This window comes from Elaeis guineensis, chromosome 6 (assembly GCF_000442705.2).
Source record: "Elaeis guineensis isolate ETL-2024a chromosome 6, EG11, whole genome shotgun sequence".
Taxonomy (NCBI): domain Eukaryota; kingdom Viridiplantae; phylum Streptophyta; class Magnoliopsida; order Arecales; family Arecaceae; genus Elaeis; species Elaeis guineensis.
In genome coordinates this window covers 118061109-118080713 of record NC_025998.2, presented here as the reverse complement: position 1 = coordinate 118080713, position 19605 = coordinate 118061109, and the positions used below count along the sequence as shown (strand labels likewise).

General features: G+C 36.5%; 2 protein-coding genes and 1 non-coding gene across 4 annotated transcripts; 1 reads left to right on the top strand and 2 right to left on the bottom strand.

Annotated features, from left to right (window-relative positions):
* Positions 1-1181: 1181 nt before the first annotated feature.
* On the bottom strand, positions 1182-2607 carry LOC105032025 (CASP-like protein 1B1). Its single transcript, XM_010906347.4, has 3 exons — positions 2332-2607; positions 2009-2120; positions 1182-1780 (listed from the first exon to the last, which is right to left on the bottom strand). Exons 1-3 carry the CDS (start codon positions 2556-2558, stop codon positions 1550-1552), a joined length of 570 nt encoding a protein of 189 aa, XP_010904649.1. The 5' UTR covers positions 2559-2607; the 3' UTR covers positions 1182-1549.
* Positions 2608-3305: 698 nt separating this feature from the next.
* On the top strand, positions 3306-3395 carry LOC114912793 (small nucleolar RNA snoR114). Its single transcript, XR_003798658.1, has one exon. It is a non-coding gene; the product is annotated as a small nucleolar RNA snoR114 (small nucleolar RNA).
* Positions 3396-5476: 2081 nt separating this feature from the next.
* On the bottom strand, positions 5477-18588 carry LOC105032023 (protein LOL3). Of its 2 annotated transcripts, XM_010906345.4 has the most exons (7): positions 18219-18586; positions 17076-17189; positions 12309-12422; positions 6412-6521; positions 6213-6290; positions 6033-6098; positions 5477-5926 (listed from the first exon to the last, which is right to left on the bottom strand). In XM_010906345.4, the coding sequence occupies exons 2-7, from the start codon at positions 17185-17187 to the stop codon at positions 5885-5887; spliced, it is 522 nt and encodes a 173-aa protein (XP_010904647.1). In that variant the 5' UTR covers positions 17188-17189; positions 18219-18586; the 3' UTR covers positions 5477-5884. The 2 variants fall into 2 exon arrangements, with proteins under 2 accessions (XP_010904647.1, XP_010904648.1); XM_010906346.4 differs by lacking the exon at positions 12309-12422 and having other exon boundaries at positions 18219-18588.
* Between the last annotated feature and the right edge of the window lie 1017 nt (positions 18589-19605).

Below are 19605 nucleotides of genomic sequence, written 5' to 3'. Positions count from 1 at the left end.
GTTACCTCGACATATCCATCTAAATTTCTCTGACTCGAAGCTTTCCATCTCTAATCATATCTATCTAGTTTAACTGGGACAAGTTTATGACAAATTTTCTCAGAATTAGCAATACAACTGATTCTACTTTATAAAGCATGGAATATCTTTCACTTAGTATTGTTGAATTGAGTAATTTCACATGGCATGCCAAAGATACTAGGGCATCAACTTATTGCACCCATCAATTCATGAACAGAGGGAATGAAATTGATATATGATTGATTTAGTAGTTTAATAAAGTGGAGCTAATATCCTATACTTGCTATTGGTCATTAAGTTATTCTTTCCTCACTAAAATTGCCAAACTTAATTGGATCTTCTCATCAGTTATGCCTTTGGAGCTCCTTTTTAGTTCTCTGAAGGGTACCAATGATTGCCATGCTGCAGCTTTGTCAGCTTTTTTATTGATTTCTATTATTTTCTGCACCAATACAAATAGCTAAATTATTTTTCAATGGACAACAGTAAATAAGAAAGATACTGCAATCTTTTGCGGTCAGCACATCACAACCAAGGCTGCAAAATATTTAGGCTCACCTCACCATGGGGCTCTCATTTGTTAGTCTTTTTTATAGTTTATAGTAAAATTATCTTTTTTTCAAACTAGGCTATTAAATATTGTATGATCTGAGACTAGATTTGGTGACATATAAAGGGACAGATTACACGGTCCACTTCATTTAGTTATATAGCAACATCACCCTAAACAATCCAGCAGCTATTCACTTCTATTACTTTGGATGTTTATGTGACTATACTCCAAATCAGCCACAAGCCTCTCACAATTAGGTTGAATGTTGCACCAGTTGGCATTGAAATCCTACTTGCCTCATAATTAATTGATCGCGATTCTTGAAAGGAACGCTCTGCCAACCTCCAAGCTATGGAATCTTTCAGTGTATTGAACAATTCTTACAGGAAAATCCTAACCTAACCTAACCCAACGTAAAAAGTATTAATTTAGCAATATCGTAGGGCTACTGATGGGACTCATGAAACTCTCATCCAAGTTCTTCTCTCCAATAAGAGGAAGATAGCAATCATAGAAGGAAGTTCCAGTACTTAAGGAATGACTACATTGCTCAGGCACACCTTCACACCTAGTAAATGTATCCATTTAGACTAGGCTAGTAGAAATCATTCACTGCAGAGCTTCTAACTACAAGAAAGAGACTTCCAACAAAATATGAAACATAACTTCAGGCTTTGGTATGGAACGTAGCCAATTAACACAAGGTAACAAAGGAAGTACAGTGACAATCTGTGTCTTGCTTTAGACTCAACCCTTTGGTCTATAACATTTTCCCTCAAGTCATAAGCAAAAGCATAAAATTGATGACAAACACTGTAAGACTGGACAAGGCAATGATTAAACATGAAACTTCCTTCCACTAGGCCTCAGAGAGGGACATTGCACCACTCAGCTTACTGAAAGGCCACACTAGTACAGGGGAACACGCAATTCATCACAGAATTGCATTGTGGATGTGAACTGTGAGATAATGGATTAATCCTGGCTAGCTACATTCTTATAGAGAGTGATGGTGGACACTGTATTGAGGATCATAAGGAGCGATGCTCCAATGAAGGATGCAATGAGCGCCACGCCTCCACGGCAGCAAAAGGCATCGAATCTGTTGCATATCGGGTTCCATCTTGCATGCAAGTTTCCATTCTTTCCCAACTCAGCCATTGCAGCTGCTGCGGCAGCGCCGCTTGCCACTACACTCACCATAACCTGCCCAACCATCCAAGTTCTACATGTCACTGCTGTCTTTCAAAAGCAAGATGAAGCTATGGCCCAACTATCCATGGCTAGCTTGAGCCAAACCTGGCCTGTTTGATGCTGGGCCATGGCACAATAGTAGCGTAGGACTATCTAACCAAAAGCTTAATTAATTCAATGAATTGATGCAAGAGATTTTTCGTCATGGAATATTGGAATGTGAGAGAGGAAGCTTGTTACCATGCCTCCAAGGTGCTCGAAAATCTCATGAGCCTTGCGTTTCATGAAGGGCCTGAGCAACAGCACCAACAGATTATATAAGCTGGCTACAGCATTGGCAATCACAAAATACCTGAGAAGAGATGATAACATGGTCAGTATTTCTAAATATGAAAAATTACTTGAATTTCCCAGAAAAATCAGAGCAAAATTAGATGAAATTTTATAAGAAAATCTCCTCTCTCTCTCTCTCTCTCTCTCTCTTTTATTGATGCAGTTAATCAGACTCAAGGGAGTAATGAGAAATAAAAAATACATCACTACACATATATGAGAAAGCTTACACAAAAGCAGGTGTCTGCTGGAACTTGGCAGTGAAGGTTTGGATGATGGGATTAGTACCCACAAAGGCAGCAGTGATGCTTTTGGTCTGCTTGTTGAGTGCCATAACAATAGTGGCTGTAACTGTGGCCAACAGAGCTGCCAACCTTAGCAAAACTAGTAGCAGGCCAAGCACCCTAGCTTTATGCCTGTAACCCACTTTTGTTTCGTTGCCGTTCTCAATAGCCATGTCTAGAGAGAGCAGATGAGCATGGGAAAGGCCATGACAAGATGAAGGTTATATCGAATGCATGATCCCTAGGGTCAAACAAGTTATGTTTGGGTTGTAGTTTTGATCCCCATGCATTCTTGCTTCCAAGTATCAAACATTAGTGTTGCTAGGTTTCCTTGTTGTCTTGCCAACCCTCTTGTATAAAGGAAATGTTAAGAACCTTATGAGATGGTTTAATCATTGGGACAATACTAAGCCATATTATGTGCCCATCATTTGGATTTAATTGAAAAAAAAAAAAAAAAAATGTTGATATATATGAAAGCAAATTCTGGGTTTGATGCAACCAACACGAACTATTTAGGAACATTCTTAATTGTCTAGGTGTGCATTCGGGTTTTGATAAGAAAGTGGCTAAATGGTTATATCACTAGCAAAAGTTTCCCGTGGCCATGTTTGGCTGGAAACTTGGGAAAGACGGCGTTACGTGGCAAGGTTGGGTTGTTGGATTTTGTTCGAGACTTAAAAGTTTACCCGAGATCCTTTCAAGCCAGGTGGCATCGCAACCGTCTGATCATCGGATGACATCCGCGCTCCTGAGCTCTTTCAACTTTTTTTTTAAGTATTATTTTTGTTCCGCACAGAAAATAGTATTTTAAGTAGCGAAAGCTAAGCACTTACGGGCCGTGGTGCAGTTGGCCAGCGCGTGGCCGCTGTCAGGGAGGTCGGGAGTTCGAGCCTTTCCCACCCCAAAAATTAATGGAAGAGCGATGAGGATAACAGCGCAACGTGTGTGATGCCGGGGGGCATCACAACCGTCTGATTATATCTGACGAAACCAGCGCTCCTGAGCTCTTCCATTTTTGCCCTGTTTTTAATAATTATGATATGTTTTTCGTTTTTAAAATCATGACACTTTTTCCCTCAGTCTCTTTTTGGTTATTTACTTCAATAATTATAATATTTTCTTTTTTTAATCATGACACTTTTTTGTCTCTTTTTAGATTATTTAACAAAAAAAATATCGTTATGTGAGCATTTCTCAAAAAAAAAAAAAATTTGTATTTAGGTTGTCCAACTTTATATGGCTGAATCAATAGAGAATGGTTCTTGTTTCCTTGGGATTTAATGGGACCACGAATATATATTTTATTAGTCTCTCCCCCCTTCCGTCTTGGTTGTTCCTTTGTCGCACAAGTAAACAGATATTTAAGCTTGACATGTGCAGGATTCCCACCATCGGATGTCAATTTAATATCTCATCGGAACCATTTCCTCTTTAGAAAATTTGTAAATGTTAGATTTTATTTAGTTGCTAGCTATGATACCCATGAGATGATTACACATATAAAAATTACATCAAAAAATTAAAATGATATATTGATAAGCACCCATTTAGAAATTAGATTAAAGTAGACAACACATATCCTCCAATATATACGGGTGTTCCCTTCGCTCTTGGAGCTTTTAACTACATTTAGCATCCGCTTGTAAGATATATTAATTATTTGATCTAATTAGAAGTAGATAACGGTATGCAAAAGTTTAAATAAATTTTTCTAGTTAGATTTATATTTTTTTAAAAAAATCTAATTTAAGTAAATAGATATTTAAGCTGGACATGTGTAGGATTCCCATCATCGGATGCCAATTTAGTATCTTATAGATACCATTTTCTCTTTAAAAAATTTGCAAATGTTAGATTTTGCTTGGTTGCTAGCTATGATACCGATGAGATAAATATACGTATAAAAATTATATCAGAAAATTGAAATGGCATATTGGTAAGCACTTATTTAGAAATTAGATTAAAGTGACAACACATATCCTCCAATATATACGTATGTTCCTTTCGTTCTTAAAACTTTTAACTACATTTAGTATCCATTTGTAAGATATATTAATTATTTGATCTACATTAGAAGTAAATAACAGTGTGCAAAAATTCAAATAAATTTTTTAGTTAGATTAATATTTTTTAAAAAAATCTAATTTAATTTTAATTTGCAAAAGTTTTGAGCCAAAAAAATTCAATTCCATTTTAATTTAAAAAATTTTAAATTAATGATATATATATATATATATATATATATATATATATATATATATATATATATATATATATATATATATATAAAATAAAAAATCAACCTGATAAATCAAACTGAACTAAATTTTCATATAAATTTCCATATAGATCTCAAATGATTTTGATAGATGGTTTCTTGGGATTCAAATTTGGTTTCAAAAAAAAAAAATAATTTATACACCACATGCAGTGTAGAACGTACGCACCATTACACACGATGATTGGCTCACACACGAAGATAAGCAACATGTGAAAAAAAAAATTTTTTGCTGATTTCATCCACTAGCCAATCACCGCATTTGGTGCACACGTTCACACACCGCGGTGCACAAAAAATTTTCCTTTAAAAAATTGGTTTAAGATCCAACAGCTCCGCGCACATCCCGACCTAAACTTATCATTACTTTTTTAATACCTAATTGATGCATGGCAGCTCATTTATAAATTACCTTTTGGTTGGATACTTACTAATACAATCATTCCACAGCTTTCAACCAATGCAACTGCCAGCAACAGGAAGGCAAACATAAAAATTGGCATTTAACTTTGTTTAAAACAGTCTTGAAAGTAATTTTCTCTGTTAACATATCAAGAACAATACTGATTACCCAAATGTTTAATCTATAACTATCGGCCGCGCTTGGTCATCCCTCGAGAGGAAGCATATTAGGATGGACAAACGTATCACCACATCAGTACGAATGAATGCTATGATCACCAAGTCTATTACTGTGCCATATACCGCATTTCCCATTTATTGCTAGTTTAAAAATTATTCCCATTGGTTAACACACCTGAGAGCACAAGAAACATGAAATGAATGGTCAAGCTTCCAAACAAGTTAAAATAACCATCAGGAACAACAGGCTACTGCGAACCAATCTATTATCAGGCTAGTACAATCACAAACACAACTAGCACCACATTAGCTTACAGATAAATCTACAGGGGCATTATTCCTAAGACTGACTCCATATCAACTCGGCAAAACAATCATGGCACCACTTGCTACTTTGCTAAAGTGTTATTGTCAAGGGAACCTGCACACTAGCAGTATAACATAAGCTCATACACAGATGAAAAGAATACACAGGTATTTAGGCTAGAGTAGCATCAATTGTTTTGTAAACACTCATGATGTCTTGCATTCTTAACTGTCCTATCAGACAGCCGAGCTCCAAAATGGAGAGCTTAATTTTATCCAAATTTACAACAATAAATACCAGCCACCAACATACTGGATCTCGGTAAGACATCATTTTTTCCCAGTGGTGACTCCCACTACAACATTGCTCACCTGTGTCATAGAATATAAAGTAGCACTTCGTTCAGCATTTTATATTTCTTTAATAAACTTAGCAACGGAGCATATAAATGCTGCCGAAAGAATATAGAGGCTTTACCAGTTTGCCGCTTTCATCCACTGTCATAGGGTTCTCAACAACAACAGTCTGGGCTTGAGAAGTAGGCTAATGACAACAAAAACAGAAATTTAGCACAAAGCTACAAAGAGTTAACAATTGCTATCACCTACCAAATTGGTTAAGCGGGAAACAAAAACAAACAAGGACAAGTGAACATACGGCTGAATTAGATGGTGGCATGGCTGTAAATTCATTAGGCCTGCGTGCTGCTGGCATTGGAACTCTCATATTACTTGCCTGTAACAAAGAGCGAAAGAGAGAAAGGGGAACAAGAACCTGTAAGATTCTTTCATAAAATTAATGAAAGATGTCATGAGATATTTGGGGGAAAAAAAACCATATGAAGATATCAACAAACCCCGATGTTTGTAACATAATGACATATTGCACATTTGACCGACGGTGCTCCATTAGGATACATCAGTGTTGTACGACACTGGTCACAGTTCACATGAGCAACCTGATTTGCTGCATATTATGCATGAGCAAACCATATTTAGAACACAATATTGCAGATAGGCTCCTTTTTTCTCAGGTGAAAACATCAGCAACTAAATTTCTGACTAAACTGAAATTATTCCAGAGCTTCCATTCAGATGTAAGTACAAGGTATTTCTGAAGTACTTGGGAAACTCTGAGAATGCAAAGTTAGCCCTAAAAATTTAATGCAACAAGTTGGTGAAGGAATGAAACTTGCAACATTATACAAATGAAAGTCCTAAAATGAATGGCAAGTCTCCTGTAAGTAGTCCTTTTAGGAAGAGTAAACTAGATCAAATCTCCTGACACCAAATTTTTGGTTACAAGATCGCCCTCATTTTCTTTCCTATATGAATTTTGCTCTTGTAACAAATCGTACACAAGTCATGATCCATTTCAAGAAGCAACTCTCCCCTCCAACCTCCCCTTTTATATTTTTGGCATCTGTGTGTGGGTTGGGCTTTTTTTGGGAGTGGGGAAGAGGTGTGAGGGGGTTGCATTCGCCTGGACAAAATCAAGTATCACAAAGATTACATTGTCATGCTTAATAGAGGGAACTGGGGAAAAGAAATTAGACTGCCATGTAGGTATATAGAAAGAGTAAACAAGAATGGCAATAGTGCAAAATAACAGTGTATGTGTGTTCCCCTGGTGACTGGATCTTTATAAAAATAAATGGTAAGAATCTAACAGACAAGGCTTAAAAAATAGTTTTGATATCATGCTAATTTATAAAAAGCAAAAAAAAATCCAAGCATTAGCAAATATAGCAACAATTGAGAAGACCCACTCAATGGAATTTTGACCTAAGCATTAAGCGGATATTTTGCAAATTAAGCTAATTAATTTAAATTCTCTACATCTTCAAAATGAAAAGTCAAGAAACTTCATTGCTGAACAATTAGATGGTTTACCATCAGAACCACAAAAAATAATAGCAACAAGATCCACCTCCCCCCTTCTCCACCTCCGACTTAGTAGTCACACATAAACACATCCATATTCACATAAGATAACCCTCTAGCATACAAAAATGACCACAATGCTGTCTGCCAACACAATAGGCACATCCATTCATGGTTTAAAATACCACTCCATGCTGCTCTATGCCCAGCTAATGCTGGCATTTGGCATTAGGTTGGTATGGGGTACTAGCTGGGCCACTTGGTACTGAGTAGTGCTGGCCCATTCTGACCCATGTCAACCTAGTAACAAACCTTACCAACATGGGCTCTTAAATCCTTTTGTTGTTTCGGTTCAGCATGACATGACTGCGGTGTGCTGGCCACTCTGCTTGGCATGTCTTTTGCCAGAAGTAGTTGAATCCTTGCATTCATCAACCTTGAAAACCAAGATCATGATTAACTAGCAATTCTTAAGGATAAGATAATCCATTTTTTCACTATCCATGCCAGTTATAGAAGACCAGAAGTAAAAGAAAAGGTGGGGGAGGAGAAAGAGATAAGGGGGTTGGGTGAATAGGTTGCGCAAGATGGCTTGTAGCAGACACAATGGTTGATTCAGAAAAAAATAAAAGAAGGAAGAAAAGAAAAGAAAAGAAGGCGACTTATTTCAGCAATGAAGAGAAAAGGTGCAACGGCCTCTCTAGTCCATATAGATTCTAAGAGAGCTTACAGCTTCACTCTATCTCTCTTAAGTTGATGTGGGACCTAATCAAGTGGTTGGCTCCTCTTATGACTCCATGCTTGAGTTGGTTGCAGACTTGGCAAAATCAAAGTAGAAAACTAAACCATAAAGACCATGGCTAGATCTATACTCAGCCATCTATCAACTAGAAGACACTTAAAAAAAATCAATATAACCCATCTAAACACCCTAAAACTAAACTAAAGACCATCAATAACTGAAATAATGAAAGCTAAATTAAAATTACAGCAAATTGACTCAAAACTTATTCTCTCTTTTGCTCCCAAATTTCTTCTCCTGCGCCATCAATACTTGATCTTTAGCCTGGATGCATCAATTCCCCCCAGCTGAGAGGGTTAGAGGAATTTGGCTCTGATGAATTAGACTAAGCTATCTGAGAGAGCCATCTTTGATTGAAATTCTTCTCTGCTTTGGTATCAGCATGATTAATGTTCTTGATGTAAAAATGTGTAATTATTTTCTTACTGAGTAGACACCTCCTTTATTGAAAATGGCCATCAAAGTAAACCTTGAGCGGTTGTCATTGGTACTACACACCGTACCCACTCTCCTAGCATGGCTCCAACAGTTAATTGCAACAAGCATCACATTTGCAATATCATGTTGGTATTCTAGGCAATCTTAGTTTTCTGAAGATCCGATCTTCAAACAAAATCTTAGGAAACAAAATTCTTAGTACTCCTATTATCGATGACAAGTGTGCAATGGCATGGACAACAAAACAACAAACAGCCTTTGGTGCCCAAGACTATATTTGTTGCCAATCCTCATGCAAAAATTGCTGCTGCGAATTTGGTCTCCATGAAAAACATACAAGCATTCCCCTCGATTCATCCCCTTGAACAGTATTCAAGGGTATTTCTCCATCCTCGTGAGAAATGTCATATTTGACATCATCCTTTTGTTTTTCTTCATTTGTGGTCTTCCCTTGTCAGGCAGGACACATGCTGCCTATATGCACAATTTCCCCACATTTGAAGTATGTAAATTTGGACACCTTGGGCTTGTCTTCTATAGCTTTAGATGGCTGTCCTTAGGGTTTAACTGCGATGATTGGAGCTCCCAAAGTCGGCAAGTGCATAATGAATCTCCTGCTCAACTTTTCATCGATTTGCAAAGCAACTAATGTTTCTTGAACTGTCCAAAGCCTACATCCAGCCATATCATCTTGTATTGCCAATCAAAGCCCCGCACTGCACTTTGCTACTAACATATCTTCAATTTTTATACATCCCAGCATGCATACATAGTTCAAAGAATTTCTCCATGTACTCGTCTACTGTGTCATCCCCCTATTCAAGTCAAACAAATTTGATGAGCAAGCTTTGCAAGTAATCCATCAGGAGGACAGTCTTTTCAATAGTCTTCATACTCTTCTACCACTTCTTTTATTTGCTTCTTGAACCTGGTTCCACCATATATTAGCAGCCCGTTCTTGTTTTTGCATATTGCACCTTCCTGCTCTTCAGTTAATTGATGCCAGGTATCATCGGCACTTGAAAGCCAATCTAAGAACACCTCAGGATTCATCCTTCCATGAAATTTTGGAACCTCCAACTTTACTCCTTTCTCCATCATGCTAAAAGATATCGATTGCTTGCTGAAGAGATCCAGAACTCATATGTCTCTCTAAAATTATGATGATAATCCTCCACAACTTGTTCCTCAAATTACCTGCTTGCTGCCCCATATTTCTATGAAATGTAGCTGGCTGACCATGCACTTCAAGCCTATACTTCTGCCGTCCTCAAGTTTCAACTGTTCTTGCTTCTTGGTTTATATATGATTGATTTTAGAAAAGAAATCAGCACATCGTTTCCCCAAAAATTGAAACTTAAGATCAGAGTTTTTGAAGATATTTAAAGGGTTTTTTCCACAAGCAACATGGTGGGCTTAATCTACCAAATTGGAAAAAGGGGCCAGATCTGAATTACCTTTGTCCAACCAATTTAGGATTTCCTTTACTTTATCAAATCATTGTTGTCCATCTATTTGTCCATGTTATCAGTTTGCAATATGGTTGCTTCAAATTGCCACTACACATCGCCTACTGTTTTGCCCCACTCTTTCAAGTGCATGTTCATGCTGTTAGAGGCACTTGACCCATTCTGCATTATTCACCAACTCTGTAGCTTTTCACGAAACCACTTGTTTAGGATCTTCTGACACTCTGACACCAGTTTGATGTATGCTAACCCTTTAAAGGCAAATCTATGATACTTTTTAAGGTCTGATTTCACATCAGATCAGAAATCGACAGAAAAAAGTGCAGAAACTTGCATAACGGGAGCGTTTGCAGTCCAATGATGTAGATTGAGCCTCAGGCCAAGAGAATCAGCCAAAAGAAAGAGGAAGAAGAAAACAGTAATTCTGGAATATTATTCAACCTCTGCAAAAGCTGATTCTTGTACACCCTATTCATCTTTATAATAACACAAAGAAACATCCTACAGATACTAGGACCCACAATATGTCATGCAATGGACAATGAAAAAACTATAAATCCATTGTTGTTGACAACTGGATTGGGAGAAAAAGTGTGGAAGCCCCTCTTGTTCATACAGATTCTAAGAGAAAGCATATGGTTTCACTTTTTCTCTCTTAAGTTGATGTGGAATCCAATCAAATCGCTCCTCTTACGGCTCCGTGCTTAAGTTGGCTGCCGACTTGGCAAAATCAAAGCATAAATCTAGACTCAAAATTCCATGGTTGGATCTAATCTAAGCCTTATATCGACCAGACACTTAAAATAATCAAAATAATCCATCTAAACATCATAAAAGTAGGACAGAGGCCAGCAGTAATCAAAATAATCAAAATTAAACTGAAATTACTGCAAACCGACTCAATGCCTAGACCCTTTTTGCTCCAAAATTTCTTCTTCCTTGCCATCCATGCTTGATATTCAGTTTAGGAACAACAAAGAGGTGTATTGATGGATCATCTTCAATCAACCTATTTTGAAGAGATGTTTTATACTATAAGCACAAAAAGGAAAAACTCCCAAAGAAAATCAGCCAAAAGAAAGAGAAAGAAGAAAAGAAATTTTATGGATCATCATTCATTCTCTGCAAAAACTGATTATCGCACACCCTTATTCATCTTAATAATGAGACAAAGAAACAACCTACAGACATTAGGACCCACAATATGTCCTCCAGTGGACACTAAAATATATAAAAGCATTGTTGTTGACAATTGGTTTGGGAGAAAAGATGCACAAGCCTCACTAGTCCGTGCAGATTCAAGAGAATCCTGCAGCTTACTCTTTCTCTCTTAAGTTGATGTGGGGCCCAATCAAGTGGCCCGCTCCTCTTGTGGCTCCATGCTTAAGCCGATCTCAAAATCAAAGCAGAAAACTAGATTCTAAAAACCATGTTTAGATCTAAACTCAGCCTTCCATCAAACAGACACTTAAAATAGTCAAAATAACCCATCTAAACACCCTAATGGTAAGCCTAAGACCAGCAGTAATTGAAATAAGCAAAAATTAACTAAAGTTATGGCAAGCTGAATCAATAAGTTAGACTCTTCTGCTGCCAAATTTCTTCTTCCTTGTCATCCATGCTTGATCTCCAGTTTATAAACAATAAAGAGGTGTACTAATGGATCATCTTCAATTAATGTTGCAACCTTCTGTAGTGATGCTTGATTATATAAACATAAAATGAAAGAATTCCAAGTTCTTTTCTGAACAATATGCTGCAAAAACTAAGGACCAAAAGTAAACACCTTTTCCCTTGAAGGATGAGAAAAAAAATGATTTCAACAGCAAGATTGCTAAAGACTAGAATGACCTAGCTAACCCAAAAGGCTAAATCAGTGGAAAGCCACAAATGTCTAAAGGAGATGTTATATGGTCTCAGAATACAAAAATGTTTCCCTGCCCATGACCTTGTTTTTCATTGCATTTCTTGAATCTAGTATATTTCAAACAGCAAAATTCACAAAAAATATTTAACAGCTCGTGTGGTGTCTACAGTCATGATAAACAACTTGATCCAAGCACTTTGTAATCCTTTAATTTGTCAACCCATATTGATTTTCAACTTCTGTAAATACAATTTCTGCAAATAATAATTAATGGCATAAATAAACGGTACATGCCTGATCTTGCAAGATTAATTGTGTTACAGCAGGAACATCTCACGCTAGTTGCACCACGGCTATACATTAACAAAGTTCGGCAACCTCCGCATACAAGCTGAGACATCTCCATTGCTGCAGAAGTTATGAAACAAACTTCCAAATTAAGTTACAGTATATATAATATATACCAACGAAACCAGTTTATGAATGTCCAGATATAGTCCTCACTAACTGGTTAAATAGTTCCATGCTCTAAAGCTGCATTTGCATGCCAAATAGCTAACTAGGAGGTATATAGATTTAACCATTGGTAACAACCCCAAGATTAGCTAACAACTGGTTGAAGTTATCTGCTGTTTACTTAACATTCCCATGATTAGTGGGACAAGTTGTATAAAAGTGAAAAAGTAGAGAGAGATAGAGATTATGAGAGTGTGAGAGAGAGAGAGAGAGAGAGAGAGAGAGAGAGGAAGAGAACTCTGGTGGTTAACTTTATTTTGCCCTATGCTAAAGTTAACCAAGTTAAGTGGTTTTTGGGGGCATTGAACAAATAACTCACTTTGGCTGGTTAAACTAACACCCTGGTTAGGAGAGAAGAATAGGAAAGAAGAGAAAAGAATAGGAGAAAAAGTCAATACTTTTTCTTGGTTGGAAGTTTTTTCATAAAAGAAAAGTAAAAAAACATAAAGAATACAAACCCCTTCAAATCTATAATTTTTTTGTCCTCCAAATCGAGCTTAATGAACTTTTTATAATTCCCATCTTACACCTCTAATAATAATAATAAACAAAATTAATATTACATTGCAATCCTAGAGCTTATTTCAAGTCTCCCACTCAATTGAAACTCATGTGGACAGAAAAAAAAGGAAGCCACTTGAAGCCTCCCACCCAATTGAGACTCCTATGAATGGGAAAAATGGTGGAAGCACCTTTCAAGGGAAAAATCAGAAAAATCAACAAAAACAAAAGAAAAGACGGAAAAAATTAAAAGGTAAGACCTTTTCCCACTTAGATTGCTTTTTTTTTTTATTTTCACTTCTCCTTTTTTGGAGATCTGTGGGGAAGGAGAGCACTTGAAGGAGACAGAGGGGTTTCTTGGTTTTGGAGGATGGAAAATAGAAGAAAAATCAGTGGAAAAATAGTTAAAAAAATCAAAGAAAACAAAAGAAAGACCGAAAAAATCAAAAGTTGAGACCTTTTCCCATTTAGATTGTTTTTTTTTTGCTTCTCTTTTTCAGAGATCCGTGGGGTATAATAATAAAAGAAGGCTGCGACATTTTCTTTCTTTTCCTTTCTTCTTTGCTTCCAACCAAGAAGGGAAGAAATTATTTCCTTTTCTTTCTTTAAACTCCCAACCAAGAGGAAGGAAATACACTTTTTTTTCTTTTTCTTTCTTTTCTCTCCTTACTAATATTTTCTTTTCTTCCCCAAACTCCCAACCAAGGTGTAAAAAATGCCCTTAACCAGCAGATAAGCAGCAATCAAGCACACCTAAAAAATTTTTCTACTTAATGATGCCTGTATAGAAAAAAAGAGCAAGCTCTTGTCTTAAGAAACAAACACTTTAGGGAGCAAAGAATACTCCATATGTAACATCTGAAACACAGTTTCTTTCTCAAAGTTCCATATATTAATCAATAGTATTGCTAAAATACTAGTTCAGTCTGACTCTATCTTCATCATAATTATGTAATTTACTTATGTTTCGAAATAGTTTGTATTACTTAGACTAGAACGAATGATTGCTTAAGGCAGGACAGAATAATGTTTGATGTCCGCTCTAAAGGCATCTTGCTTGGAATGCAAATGTCTATGGTGTGTTCAGCATTTCTTGACTTTCATAGAAGAACCTCTCCATATTTGTCGCAGTTCATATGTATATGTTGCTAAAGCACTTTTTGATGGGTGAGCACAAAGCCAGAATGTGGATGCATATATGGTTGGGTCTATTTGCATCCAAGTCCACCATGAACCTTCCAGGATGCAAACTGAATTTGGGTCCACAATGTGAACAAAACAGGTTCATTCATTGATTGGTTTGAATAGAACTCTTACGAATATGCTGGCCAGACATAACTGCTATACCATTTTAGATTAAGTCCAATAAGCAAGTATATTTCAGTCAGGCCCCATTTTCTCATTGCTAAACCTAATTGGATAATCCACCCCAAGATTTGGTTCAGGCCTTATTTTCCCATCCCAATACTAAGGTAGGTTCCAAGTAATATCATTATCTGACCGACCCATTGAACGAGATAGAGAGCAAAAGCAAGGACCAAACTTAGAGAGAGAAAGAGAGAGAGGTTGGGTGTAAGAGGAGGGAGAAAAAGCAAATAAAAAAAATAAAGGTGAAAGCAAGCACGAAAAACAATGCTGTCTACTTCTCCTAAGTCATTATCTGACATTTGCTTTAGCAAGAAAGAAGTCCAGTCCGATACTACCCCTATGCACATCTATTTTACAAAGAACATATTTGTTTCTTTCAGAGGAAGAAATTCTTAGACAACACCTCTTGTGTAGTTGTTAAACTTTATTAATTTTGGAATAGAAAATTAATACAAAACTAATCAATAAAACCTACATTCCGAATACACCAACGATACAAAAACCTACAGATTGATGTACAAACCTTTAATCTGGATATCCTCAGATCCAAAAATACAGTGAACAACAATGGAGATGTTGATATCATCACGATCCACTGTATTCAGATCCAAAGAATATGGGCTGCAATGCCGCAGATTATATAAGATATTAAAAGATTAAACCTTCAGATTTTTTAGGTCAGTAGTTCCATATCAATTATACATGCCTCCATATATTGTCCATATATTTCAAACGTATTTTGCATAAAACAAACCTTTATCATAGTCAAATGGCAGAAATATGTGTTGGAACTATATCTAATATAAATTTCATCTTATGCTTTAACTTTTATATTCTTTCCTAACAAGAGGATGGAGCAAAGAATCCATAAGATGACATCACTTCAGCAACAAAAACTTTAAGGGAATAATATATCTTTGGTAAGCAGGAGGTGGGATAGAGAACAGACCGCTAGTTTATCAAGACTGGTTGTTACCAGCAAATGTTTTACTTTAATAGAATGGTAATTTGGTAGCAAAGATGAAGTTAGTTCTGCATAAGTATATCCCCATTCACTGATCCAATTGAAGTTGGGGTTGATTCTTAGGTTGTCTTGTAACACATACATGTCCACTTGATCTCTTTAATGCATCAAAGGATAAGTCTCCCTTGCTGATTACCGTTTGAATCAAACACAAACAGCAAGTGAGAAGATTAAATTACATGTTCGCAAGTTGGCTGGCTCTACCTTGTAATGGAATTTCATGAAATTGAGTACACACTACTTACAATAGTCAACAAGTCTGGCTTTTGCAACAAATGAGCATTTCCAAATAAGTCAATATCAGTGTTTCTATGAGTCATCCATGAGCATCTTAGGATTGCCAAGTGACTAGATTTTATGCAGGTAACTAAAAATTTTCAAGCATCCAACCCCCCAAAAAATTTATAAGAAATTATGAATAAATAGTCAAAAGATGACAAGAATGAAAGAAAGAAAGAAAGGATTAACGAGAAAATGATGATAATGAAATAAACAAGAGAAAAAGCAAAAGAAAATAGAAAATGACTAAAGAAGGGAAAAGGAAGGAGAAAAGGCTAAAATGAAAGGGGAGAAAAACAACTTCTAATAATCATTGCAATGGCATGGCACTTTCTGCAATACAACAAAACACCACTTTCTTCCCTAATTCCCCTTTTGAATGACTCAGTTGCAAATCTGAAGGATGTGCAATTTCATAGGGCAGTAGGGAGGGGGCCTAGGTGAGTTTTCAGCACATCTAATGGCTCACCTAGGGCCTCAGCAGCATTCAAGGGCATCTAGACTGCCTATGGGACCATCATGGCCAGTATCTAGAAAAGATATGTACTAGAATTAATTAATAATGAAAATATCAAACTGGAATCTATTTACCAAGGAATGCAGAACCGTCCCGAACCATCCAGTTCAAGGCGTTCCAACAGCGGACCAATATAGTGTCAACGTTCGAAATGAAAAACCAATGGAGGGGGAGAGGGAGAACGAAAGAAAGGAAGAGAGAGAGGGGGAGAAAGGGAGGGAGGGTCGCTGGAGGCCGTCGAAGGCTGCGAAGGGCTAAAGGAAGGGCTCCACCCTCCGACTGATCAAAACAAAGGCCTGATGGCCCTATTTTTTATTTTAAATTTTTTAAGTAAAATTGGCAATATCCTAAAATAAAAAAAGGGGGCCATGGGCTCCTGGTTCAATTGGCTGAAGAGCGGAGCCCCTCCTTCGGCCCTCCACACCCTCCGACAGCCTCTACAGCCATCCCTCTCCCTCTCTCTCTTTTCCTCTCTCCCATTCTCCCTCTTCATCACCCTCTCTACCGTGTCAGTATGGGCCCGGCACAAAACAGCATGGGGCATACCGAACTGTGTCACCTGCCAATCGGCCCAGCCCGGGTACCGGCATAGCAAACCTTGCTATTTAATTTATTGATTTTAAGAAGTAAAAATATGCTCATCAAAAAAATGGTTCTTTTATAGTACCAAGTGTGACTGAGCCAATTATAACATGATTATCCTACTCTCATTTATCAACCACATTTTTTTGGCCCCACCAGATTGACCCAATAAGATAGAATTTCATATTTATGATAAAATAAATAAAAATAATAATTACTAATACTTTTTCATAAAACAATTAACTGGGACAAGCAGAGAGCAAAATAAAAGTACCTGGAGGGGGCACAGAAGTTATAGTGTTGCATACTGCACAACATATGTTAGTAGCTCCCCTAGGGTAAAGGAGCACACTTCTGCAGCCGTTGCACACAAGTTGGCTCTGCATACCTGACTTGCCAGTGATTCAACAATTAATGTGATCAAATACAACTGACTAATAAAAATTCAGCACCTTGCCAACACAAATAGCTTATGTGAACGAATTATCATTGACAAAGAAAGTACACCTAATAAAAGTATCATGACAATTTCCATGCTATCTCAACAGACGAACAATGCTACATTAACTTGTCCATGCAACAACCGAAAAATGTATATACATCAAAAAAAATCAGACGGCAAACAAACCCTGACTCAGCATATAGTTAATAAGCATGCATGACATTCTTGTCCATGAAACACCCTCCCCCCCCCCCCCACCCAAAAAAAAAAAAAAAGCGGAAAAAAAAAATAAATGCAGTGCATCCACAAGAAAATTGTTATCTTCTAAAACAAACCCCTTTATAAGTTCAGAGATATCTATAAGACCTTACTACGAAGAAGATCATAAAATCTTACAGAACTCTGCTGCAATGTAATCCAATAAGAAGCAAAGATCAGTGTTTATAGGATACAGTAAACAAACTGGTTTCAACAAATGTGGAGCAATGCATGATGGATTGCAATCTTCAAACAAAACACCAAGAAAGCAGGGATTCTGAAGTTTGAGCGCAAATCAATACATGTTGGCAAGGAGAAACAAGGCATCTTGATGGATAACAAAGCCAAAACCATCCATCTGAAAGCAATTACAAAAAAAAAATTCCTTAAACCGTAGTAGCTTGTCTAAATCCAAATGAATAGTACAGTAATTCCATCGCGCAGTTGTCAACCCATTTGCCATATCTAATGCGATTAATTAAACAAAGAAATGATATCAAAGTGAGGGAGACATACAAACCTTGATTAAAAAAATTAATAAAATTATCATTTTTTTCAAAAAAAAGGGAATTTCCTTATTATACCATATCACAGTACAAAATTCCCAAATTTTTTCATATACATCACACAAAAGAGTTTTACGACACATCCAGAATTAAAAGAAGCGATTTTGATCACAAATCCAACGAAGAATCCCTAAAAGAAAAATCGGATTACCTCTAATCAAGCCTGGGAAGAAAGGTGAAACCCAAGAATCCGACGATGGGGGAGCAAGATAATTTCAAGTAATCGCCAAAATCTCGCCTCCGATTCAAGAAATCCGGTTAGAAACCCTTCCGCTATCAGCGTATGGAATCCAGGATAATTTCTTCTTCCGATTCTTTGAGTCTCGGGGATTCGAGACGCTCCTCAGGAATTGATTTCGTTTACTTTTTCTTTTTCTTTTTTTTTTTTCCGGCTTCCGCAACGCTTCGAGAAGGGAAGGAAGGAAGAACAGACCTCGAAGGGTTTGAAGGGCTTCGGACAGAACGAAGAAAAAGATTTCGTCTAGAAATTCCGCACGGAAATATGAGGGTTATGCTTATCGTAAACATATAATATAAAAATAGATCGATCACGCTTCGATTTCTTCATGCTAACGCGTGGGAGTATGAGCACCGCGAGTGAGACTAGGTGACTGCTGTTCCGCTTTCATCTTGTGTCCTGTCACGCCGTCGAGGGCCGAAAAGTAGGCTGTGAGATGGTAATTTTAGGCGATCCATCCGATATTTGATTCGGTCTAATTTAATCTAAATGTGATCGATTTTATCTAATTTAATTAAAATTTTATAATTAAAATAAATTTAAAAAATATATTTGAAACTAATTCTAGTTAAATATAGATAACGATACATCTCATTTCAAATCCAGCTTAATATAATTTTTTTTAATATTATAATTATTTTATAATATTTATATGAGTTTCTTAATCGATCTTTCTTATCTATCCAATTCGATCTGATTCATATTTCTATTTGACCCAACCCAAAATAGATACGAGACAAGAATAGATATGAAGATTTTAATTATAAGATAAATATGAGTATTAACTGATCTGATCTATACATAATCCGTTGCCATCCCTACTTGAACCACTCAAATTAGGGATGAAGTCGGATAGATTATTATTTATACTAGCTCTATACTTATCTTGGGACATAAAAAGATAAATAAAATGTTAGGATGGATAGAATTAGATGAGGCAGGTTGGATAGACCTGATCAAGTAAAATTATAAAAATTAATTTTTTTGTATATAAATCTTTTTTTATCTTGAAAAAAAGATTTGTGAAGAGACATACATCTGAATCAAATTTGAGTTGAGTTTTATCATTAACCATATGTATCTTAGATTTATTATAAATCAGATAAAATTTACCCTATTAAAATCATGTCAAATTGGATACCCGATAAGATAGAATAAATTATCAAAAAAAAAATCAAGTCAACTTGTTCAATTTCAAGCCATACCGGACTTGAACACGAGCATCTACTTTAATGCATCTAATGTGAAAGTTTTCATAAACATAATTTTTACTCATTTTCATCATCATATTTATAATAAT

Bases quoted from the DNA above. Each gene is read 5' to 3' on its own strand.
- LOC105032023 (XM_010906345.4), bottom strand. From the start codon at position 17,187: ATGCAGAGCCAACTTGTGTGCAACGGCTGCAGAAGTGTGCTCCTTTAC. The intron at 6,522-12,308 runs GCATGTACCGTT...CATAATATGCAG, and splicing joins AATTAATCTTGCAAGATCAG to CAAATCAGGTTGCTCATGTG. The intron at 6,291-6,411 runs GTTTGTTGATAT...TCTTTGTTACAG, and splicing joins ATTATGTTACAAACATCGGG to GCAAGTAATATGAGAGTTCC.
- LOC105032025 (XM_010906347.4), bottom strand. From the start codon at position 2,558: ATGGCTATTGAGAACGGCAACGAAACAAAAGTGGGTTACAGGCATAAA. The intron at 2,121-2,331 runs GTAAGCTTTCTC...ATCTCTTCTCAG, and splicing joins CAGCAGACACCTGCTTTTGT to GTATTTTGTGATTGCCAATG. The intron at 1,781-2,008 runs GTAACAAGCTTC...ATGGTTGGGCAG, and splicing joins TCGAGCACCTTGGAGGCATG to GTTATGGTGAGTGTAGTGGC.